At 50.0% G+C, this 9,422-nt stretch overlaps 1 protein-coding gene across 1 annotated transcript; it reads left to right on the forward strand.

Annotated features, from left to right (window-relative positions):
- The first annotated feature begins 2,298 nt into the window (after positions 1 to 2,298).
- On the forward strand, positions 2,299 to 7,249 carry HMGB3 (high mobility group box 3). Its single transcript, XM_054388478.1, has 5 exons — positions 2,299 to 2,322; positions 5,179 to 5,335; positions 5,861 to 6,000; positions 6,489 to 6,663; positions 7,050 to 7,249. The coding sequence occupies exons 2-5, from the start codon at positions 5,186 to 5,188 to the stop codon at positions 7,191 to 7,193; spliced, it is 609 nt and encodes a 202-aa protein (XP_054244453.1). The 5' UTR covers positions 2,299 to 2,322; positions 5,179 to 5,185; the 3' UTR covers positions 7,194 to 7,249.
- Positions 7,250 to 9,422: the final 2,173 nt, after the last annotated feature.

Genomic DNA, 9,422 nt, shown 5'->3' on the forward strand with positions numbered 1-9,422 from the left:
GGGGCCAGATGCAGTGCGCAGGGCAGAGGGCACTGCAGGAGAATTTCTTTCAGCAGTGACAGTTCTGGGGGTGAGTAGGAGCTTTCCCTGCAGGGATAATTTCACCCATTTGCTGCTCAGCTCTCCACTGCTTTCAAAACTATGCTGCAAATACTAGGACAAAACCTTCAACCCAGCTGTCTCTCAGCTACCAAAATATCTCATTTGCCCCTTGGCCAGCTGTCAAAACTTTACTGGACTTCCTAGAACAAGCATCTCAGGGAGTGTTTCCCTTGGCCTATGAGAAATGGGATGGATGCCCTGGAATAGCAGGACTAAAAGGAGTGTGCATCCATGTCAGGTGTCTGTCCGTTGGGGCTGCCACCCCTTTCCTTTGCAATACTCTCAGCTTGGTGTGCTTTGTAGGATGAGATTGCAGTTCGAGGAAGAAAGTGTTTCAGAGCAAAAAACTCTGCAACTCCAGAGCCAAGAAAAAAGCTTTAATTATTCAACTAGTTTGAGACACTTTAAAGTATCCCTAAAAATAGGTGAGAGGGATGTTTGTCAGCTACAAAGAGATTATCCTGCAGTAGTATTGCTTGTCTTGTTTTATGATGATGCTACAGAATACAGTCCCTCAGGTAGCCTCATTAATGTTTATGAATGAACCTCTTGTTTTATGCTTTTGGTTTTAGGAGGCAGAATTAGGGCAAGAGGCTAGTAAGACTGGTTTTACCATACATGTTTTGGAAAGCCCAAGGACATAGGCGTAAGGCTCAGTGTAGGGATGACAATTGGATTCAGGCGCTTGCTAGACAGCTGAGGTGTACCCTAAGGGAGGACTTTGGCTAAAATCCTGGGTGAAATTCTACATGCTTCCCAGTGGATCTGTCAGCAGAAGGTTGGCACTCCTCTATGGATCATCACTCGTTTTGTTTTGATCTCTTCCGGCAAAGGCAACCTGTGACCATGTGTTGTTATAGCCATAAGTGCTTCCACAGGGCAGTAGCTGGGAAATCCCACTGCCTGGCAGCGTCTAAGCCCAGGGTGGAGGCTTCTTTTCACTATCTCTTCCTTAAAGAGGGCAACTGTTTCTTCTGGCTATCATAAAAGCAGGGTGGCAGTTACGCCCAGCCCATAACAGTATGTGGTGGTTTCTGAGTCTTACCGCTCCAGCCTTAAAGTAACAGCTCTTTTTTCTAAGCCAACCAACAATTATGGTCAGCCACTAATACCAGTTTAACCATTCGGCAGCTGCCTTATAGGAAATAGCTCTTTCAAGAGAGCCAAGGGAGGTCTTGTCCCCTTGGCCTCGGAGCCATGCTGGGCTGGTTTCTGTCACACAGCATGTTTTCAGATTTTCTCACATACAACTAGCTTCTGTAATAACAACCAAATCCTAGAAAGTGAGCACCAAACAAATTGTGGAAGTAGGTCAGAAATAGTAATTCGAGTTAATTATTTTCATCTTTTGTTTGATGAATGAGTAGGTAAAATTGTCTGATCCACCCCCTGCCCCGCAACAAACACACAGTTTCTTGCTCTGTAGTTCCTTTTCCATCCATCGTTGTGTTGGGACTGTCAGCAGAGTTTATTTTAGGCTCGTTCCCTCCCTGTTACACATAGTAGTAACCGGCTCTGTAAACGGTGCTATTGAAACTGGAATCGGGCAAGAGGGCAGAAGTTAGCGGTGAAGGGCTATTGTAGGCCAGGGTGCTCCCGTAGCTATCCCTTGTTCCTCCTATCCATGCCTCTGCGTTCCCCTACTCTCGCAGCGATCTCATCTTCCACAGGATACCAGAGCGGGCAGCGTGCACAGCCGCTCACGGCGTGGCCCACGATGCCCATCACCGCTGCCCCACACGGGGAGGGTGTGTGGGGTAAAGCTGAGCTGCTCACACGGCCGCGGGGCGGCCGGCTGCCCTGAACAGCCACAACCACGTGGCGAGTGCAGTTGTTTCCCGGCCTGCGGCTGCAGGGTCCCGTCCCGCCCGTGGCGGAGGCTCCGCGGGAAGCGCAGCGGTGCGCCATCCCGCGCCCGCCTGCCCTCCGCACCAACTTTCCCCCCTTACACCCCTGGCGCGCACCACTTCGCGCCCCTGTCCCCGGCGGGCGCTCGTTTTGAATGAATGACCTCACCGGCGCCCGCCAACCGCCGCACCGCCATGCTTAATATTCATGAGGCGCCGCGCCAATCAGCGGGCGAGGAGGTTGTTTTAAACGGCAGAGCCCTGCAGCCAATCAGGCCGCTCTCGTAGGCAGCCAACGCGAGGCTGAGTCGCGCCGAGCCCCGCGTCGTGCCCTGCGCTCCAGCTCCTGTCCACACTACCGCGAACAATACAGGTACGTGCAGCCCCACCGCAACTTTTCGGGGGGCGGCTGCCCCCTGCCCGCCCTGCCGCCGCCCCGCCCTACCTCCGCGCCTTCACCCCTTTGCTCTAGCTGCCCCGGCATTATTTTTTAATTATAATTTTTTTGGGTTGTTTTTATTGCTTCCTTCTCCCGAGTTCTTTTTTCCCTTAACTAAAAGAAAAAAAAAGGAAAAAAAAAAAAAAAGGAAAATCATCCCAAACTTTCTGTCCTCCTCACCAGGGGATCGGTGGTGTCGGGGCAGATGCCGCACGCAGCTGGTGGGGCGGTGGGCAGAAGGCGAGGAGCACTATTTGCCCCCCGTCCTCATTCCCAGCCCCACCGGGAGCACCCCCTCTGGCGCGGAGGGGTTACCTGTCCCCGGTGTAGACCCTTTTCTCCGCGCTGGGCTCCCGTACTGCCGAGAGTAATATGGCTGGTGCAGCAACTACACCGGGACTAACTCCTCTTCTCCCCCGCATGGGCAGGGATTTTTTCTCTGCCGCCTCCTAATGTCGCACGGCAAAACGCGCGGCGCCCTCGGCTTTTATTTGCCCCCTTCCCCCGGGTGGGCTCGGTGGGGCTGGCGGCGGTGGGAAAGTTGTTGGCCGTGCGCAGTGCCGTGCCCGCTGTTTATTCTGCATTAATATGGCTGTCGCTTTAGCATCTGACAGGGATAAACCCTGCGCGCTGCGCCCGTCTGTCCCGACGAAGCAGTTTTTTTCTTGCCGCCGCCTCCTCCAAACTCCCCCGATCCCTTCGCTTCTGCCTCCGTTGTTCTTCCCCTACCCGGGAAGGTGTCTTTGGCGGGGCTGCGCCCGCGGTGGAGCCCCGCATCGCCTCTTCCCCGCTCCGCGCCGCCCGTGCTGTGGGCATTAATATGGCTGGCGCTGGAGAGCCCGGGCGAAGGGAAGAAAGACGTGTAAGCAGCATAGGGATGGGGAGGGCGGTCGCGGCGGGGAAAATCTCTTTCCCGGCTCCCCGCAGGGGACTCAAACCTTTCGCTTTCGCCCCAGCTCCTCTCTCCCCACCACCCTATGCCTTCGTCCGGGCGCCCCGGGGCCGCCCTGGGGCTATTCGCACTCTTTTTCTGTCGGCGCGGAGGAGCGTAGCGGCGGCGATAATGGCTGCACGGGAGCCTTTGTTAGAGAGCGCTGCGCTAGGCAGGGGCCGAGGAGGGGGGGGGGGGTGGGGGGGGAAAGGCCGCCTCCCGCCCGCGCCCCGGCCCCGCCACCCCCGCCACCCGGCGGGGGGCCGAGCGGGGAGCCCCTTCTCGGCGGGGGCGGCGTTTTGGCGGGGTTGGCGGCCAGGGGCGGCGGGCGCGGGGGGCCGAGCGCGGCGGAGGGGGGAGCGCGGCTTTGTTCGGCGGCGCGGCGGCGGCGCCGGGAGAAGCCATCTTAGCGAGCGGGGCCGGCCCTGGGCGCGGAGCGCGGCCGCCGCCGCTGCTGCCGCTCCCGCTGCCGCTCGCACCGGCCGCCCGGGGCCGGGCCGGCGCCCCCGGCCGCCGCCCAGCCCCCCGGCGCCCCCCGGCCGCCGCCCCGCTACATTTCAGGGGCACTTTCTTTCATCAGGAGGCATTTCACAAAATGGAAGATGAATTATTGGCGTCTGGCGGAGCTGCCGCTGCCCCCTCCGCCCGCCGGCCCCGGTCCCGCCGCAGGTGCCCGCGGCCCGCGCAGCGGAGCCCGGCAGCCGCGGTGACCTTGGAGTGGGGGGGAGGCGAGGGGAGAGAAGATGGCGGGAGGGGAGCAAAGGCTCGACCGGCCGCAGCGGGCCGCTCGCCCCCAACTTAGGGAGCAGGCGACGGCCCCGGCTCCGCTCCGCGTCCCTGCCCCGCCGCTTCGTCCCTTGTTTACGCGGGTTTTCCGCTGCCCTGTGGAGAGCTGTGGGGCGGCAGCGGGATCCCGCCGAGCTCCGGTAGCGTCCGGGACGGGACAGGGCGGTGGAAAACCACTTGCGCCGCACATGGGGAGGGTTAACATGTACAATTAAATATTAACGTTGTCCTAATAAAAATTAAAATTTCAAACGCTGGCGAAGCTGGAAACAGGAAATATTGCTGCGGCATTATTTTGCTCTTTTTGAGAGGGGTAGAAGTGGGAAAGAAGACAGTAGAAGGGGAAAGAAACACAGCCCAAAAGTTAGCATCGTCCTCTTGGTGACTTGCTAATCACATCTTTGCACTGACCACTACGCCTCCGAACATGTGTCACTTGGTGGAGCAAGAGCAAACGGAGCTCACCTTGCAGAGCTCCACGGGTCCTATTGTGTTTAAAACCAGCCTTTATTTGCCCGTCATCTTCTATATAAAATAGTAATGCACTTTTAGGGGCTAGTAATCTGTCCTGCCTTTTCACCTGGACAGCAACTGCTAATGTCAGCTTCAGCTACTAAAGGGATAAGTTCCTAGCCTGTCACTGTATCTGCCACTCAAGCCCCAGTGTAGTAGTCAACTAAAACAAATGCTTTACATTAGTTCATATACAAGTGTAAAGAAGCAGAAGTATGGTGTATTTATTAGCCTGTGTTCAGTCTTTGGACATGATGTAAACATATGTCAATGTAAAACTTAAGTCCAGTGACCAGTTTAACTTGGTTCAAGTCTGTAACTCAAATGTCAAGGAGTAATAATTTAAGCTGTGTTATTAGGGATGGTAAGAGGTATTGGGGGGGCTAGAAAATAATGTGCTACTGATGAAGGACATCTCTTCAAGGCATCATGGGGGGTGTGCGTCTGTATATAACATATATAAAAACACATGCACACCATATGCATAAATACATTTGTGCATTTATCTGTACATGCGTTCACACTTTTTCTTCTTCCCTTTTTTCCCCTCTTCCCTACAGAGTCAAGATGGCTAAAGGTGATCCGAAGAAGCCCAAGGGCAAGATGTCTGCCTATGCCTTCTTTGTGCAGACATGCCGTGAGGAACATAAGAAAAAGAACCCAGAGGTTCCAGTCAACTTTGCAGAGTTTTCCAAGAAGTGCTCAGAGAGGTGGAAGGTACCTTAATTTGTGACTTACTGAAGGAATAACTTCTTGACTTGTGTGTGCCTGAATGTGAAGGGACCTGGTGCTGTTTGGTCTGTGCTGTTTTTGGCCATTAATTGGGTGCTGCTGACTCCTGTAATGACTGTTAAGCCTTCATACAGGTGTATCTGTCTGTTTGGACCTTTCCATTGTAGCCTGGCCTTTTTTCCTGTTCCCAAACAGTACCTAGTAGCAGCTACCTCCCTCCAGGCCTGTGTCCTCAAAGAGGACTCTGGCTGTACTTGTCCTATTCCTGTTAATTCCTGCTTACTGAGTATGCCAGTTGAATCTGCAGTCCATAATATAGGACCTTCGTTCCCAAGGTGGTCCAGTCAGAAAACAAACAAATTCTGAAACTCCCCTATTGAGTCTGTGTGTGTTGGCTTGTTTACTTAAAGTTTGCCAGGTATTGACCAGTTGGGTAATCACAGGTTTGGTGTCTTGTTTTGTGGTTGTGTGTTTGTTTTGTTTGGGTTGTTTGGTTTTTTTTTTTTTTAGACTATGTCAAGCAAGGAGAAGGCTAAATTTGATGAAATGGCAAAAGCTGATAAGGTACGATATGATAGAGAAATGAAGGACTATGGACCAGCTAAGGGTGGCAAGAAGAAGAAGGACCCCAATGCCCCGAAACGACCACCGTAAGTAACTTCGAGATAATAAATGCTTTGGTTTTGTTTTTGTGCCCTATAACACAGCTTATGGGTTTCCATAAAGGAGGTGGATGGAGTGGTGTACACTGTTTGGGTATAGCAGTACTGGTGATAATTACAGCTTCCTGATACTGTCTTGTAAATCTTCTAGGTGGTTTGTAATCTCTTGTAAACTCTAACACAAATTCTTGGTGCTCTGTACGCTTAAACTTTGCAGTGCTCGAAGACCTGACCAAATCTCAGTGGACTTTTGTGTCTTAAGATTATGTTGTGCAGTGGGGATAGACAACACTATTAAAACTAGTGTTGGGTTAAGGCTGCAGGTCTGGGTCTCAGCAAAAACATGTTTTTGTTCTGTGGTGTTTTTTTGTTAAAAGTGTGAGTGCATGTGTGAATGTTGTGGGTGAGGGCTGGAGGAATGGGGTGTTCTCCAGGTGTTCTTCAGTGCTGACTGTCCTCTGTTGCTTTTCCCCAAGGTCTGGCTTCTTCCTCTTCTGTTCAGAGTTCCGCCCCAAGATCAAGTCCACAAACCCTGGCATATCCATTGGGGATGTAGCAAAGAAACTGGGAGAAATGTGGAACAACCTCAGTGATGGTGAAAAGCAGCCTTATAATAATAAGGCAGCTAAACTGAAGGAGAAGTACGAGAAGGTAAGGCTAGTTTTCACTTGTGCCTCTTCCATACCAGCACTTGCATTGTTGTGTTTCTGTAGCATAGACCCAGCCTAGGTGGCCCCAGCTTCCAGACCTGTTCTCATTGTGCTGCGTGTGATGTAGCTGACCTTTGTGTATGTGGGACAGGGTAGGTTAGAGAGCTGCAGGTGAATTCCAGTGAGGACAGAGTTTCCCCCAGGTATGTGCAGTGGTGGCTGCTTGTGTTGCTTAGGCGTCCTGCATACCTGTGTACTGCAGCGCTGGCTGTCTGCCCTTGTGGGGATTCAGCTGTGGAAGGCCAGTCTCTCTATTAACACCTGCTGTACAAATGCTGTTTGTGTTTGCTGCTTAGAGCAAATTAAGACATCCCCTTGACTTTGCAGGATGTTGCAGACTACAAGTCTAAAGGAAAGTTTGATGGCGCAAAGGGAGCAGCAACCAAAGCTGCTCGGAAAAAGGTAGAGGAAGAAGACGAAGAGGAGGAGGAGGATGAAGAAGAGGAGGACGAAGATGATGATGATGAATAAAACTGTACTATACTTGTCTCCATGTGAATACCATAGAGTAGGGGAAACACCATAAATGAAGCACCTCTTATTTAAGATGGTGTCTTTTGCCCTTATTAGGCTTAATTAAAGAAAAAAATTGGATTCCGATCGCGTTGTAGTTTCTAAAAGTGCTCTAGAAATTGTAACTGGTTTACATGAAGTGGCCATGGGTGTAGTGAGCACCCTGAAACTGTATCAAAGTTGTACATATTTCCAAACATTTTTAAAATGAAAAGGCGCTCTAGTGTTCTCCTAACTCTGTGCACTTTGCTGTTGGTGTAACAAAGCATTTAAAAATGTTTCAAGCATTTTTTTAATTTGTAAGGTGGTGTTACTATATGGTTATTGGCTAGAAATCCTGGGTTATAAACTGTACATATCTATAGTTTGTAAAAACTAGACAGATTCTTGTGGTACATGCTTAGAGTTATGATGCCTTAGAGGAGCAGTGATTACTTGGAAAGGCTGTACGTTCCCCAGGGTGCCATGGCCCAAAGCATGCACTGTGAGGGTAGATCTATTTACACTACAGTGGGCGTCCATTTAGCTTAAAGTTGTCTTTCTGTATATAGTGAAATAGCATTCTGCTGCCATTCTTAGTTGTGGAAGGGGGTTCAGCTGGCATGAGAAGTGTATGGATTTTTTTAGTTAAGTGCGGTAGTTTTTAAACTGAAACTGTAGACATCTCTTCATCGTCAACTAAGTGAAGAGCCAGTGCAGCAACTGAAGTTCAAAAACACTCTGTACTTAAATAAATTTGCAACGTTCTGTTTTTTTTGTATGTTTAGAATGCTGAAATGTTTTTGAAGCAAAATAAACAGTATTACATTTTTAAAACTGTTCTTGACAACACTCTAAATTTCTGGTTTAAAAAAGGATTTTAACAACAGCAAGAGGTTCATTTTGAAGTCTGTGGCATCCCTCAGGGCTGGTGACTTAGGAAACATTCTGACTCAAGGATTAAAAAAAATAAAAAATATAAATGGTGGCCAGCCAAAACTGGCTGAATTGAAAGAGATGGCTGCTCCAGCTAATATGCAATCGTAACTGTTTATGGCTGAGTGGCATAAGATGCTATGCAAGTTTGAACTTTATTACTTGAACTTGGGAGCCTAAATGAACATTCATGACGTAATTGTTTGTTTGTGTGTGTATATAGCAGCATTCAGAGATGCAGAGAAAGGTAGGTGGCTAGGAATGAGGCTGACACCATGGAATAAGTATAAAAGCATAGTTTGGATTTTTTTTTCAGTTGTGTTGGGTAAATTTATAGCCCAAATGCATTGCTGTACATATTAAAATGTGCCTTTTTTGTCCTGTGTTAAACTGTTTCAGACTTGTGTTTTTTTCTAGCATCACGATTTCACAGCAGGAGCCAGGCGCCTAGGCTAACTCCCTGCTGCAGTAGGAGTGTGGCACAGGTACTTGGTCTGTGTCCTTTCTCCAGTTCGTAACAGAATTGGGTGCTGTGAGGTGGGTTGGGGAGTAGTGCAGGTCACTCTTTCCCCTTTGGTGACCAGTTGGCTGCTTTGCAGTCTTGCCATCTTTCCAAATCGAAGCCAGGGGTGTTTTGCAGCCCATGGAAAGGAAAGGTAATACCTGGCTGGTGACTCAATCCATTTTTAGCATGGAAATTGCGCAAAATGGGAGACTGGTAGCACCCTCTTGCTACCCTTGATTCCTTCCCTGTGCTGGCTGTAGTTGGCAGTTGGTGTGGCAGTGAGGAGATGGGGCTGTGAGGATACTTGCTTTAATAGCAGGTCAAAGTTGTGGGCTGCTGCGTGCCACTGATTTCAGAGGACAGGGTAACTCAGTGTAAACTATGGGTTTGGGCTGCTACCAACTTCATTTGAGCAAAACTACAGATTAATGAGGGCTGGGCATGCAGGCAGTAGGTGCTTCTAATATAGATAAAACAGCTTTGTTTCCTAATGGGATAGCACATCTGGCTTCCTCTGACTTTAACAGCCATAGTGTCATGGCAGAACAGTCTTGATCTAGGGTTGAGATGGGCTAGACCTGAGCAAAACCAGCAAAAGTTGGCATTGGATGAAGCAAGCTAATAAACTTACATGAAACGCAGCAGCATGTAGCAATTTTTTTTAAGGCTGAATTAAAATTTGATCACAGAATACTTCTATAATTGCCTTATTATGGCATTTCTTGATGTCTTTAATGCACAAAAAGCACGTGTGAAATTGGCCCTCA

The sequence above is a fragment of the Indicator indicator genome, chromosome 17 (genome assembly GCF_027791375.1).
Source record: "Indicator indicator isolate 239-I01 chromosome 17, UM_Iind_1.1, whole genome shotgun sequence".
Classification (NCBI taxonomy): Eukaryota; Metazoa; Chordata; class Aves; order Piciformes; family Indicatoridae; genus Indicator; species Indicator indicator.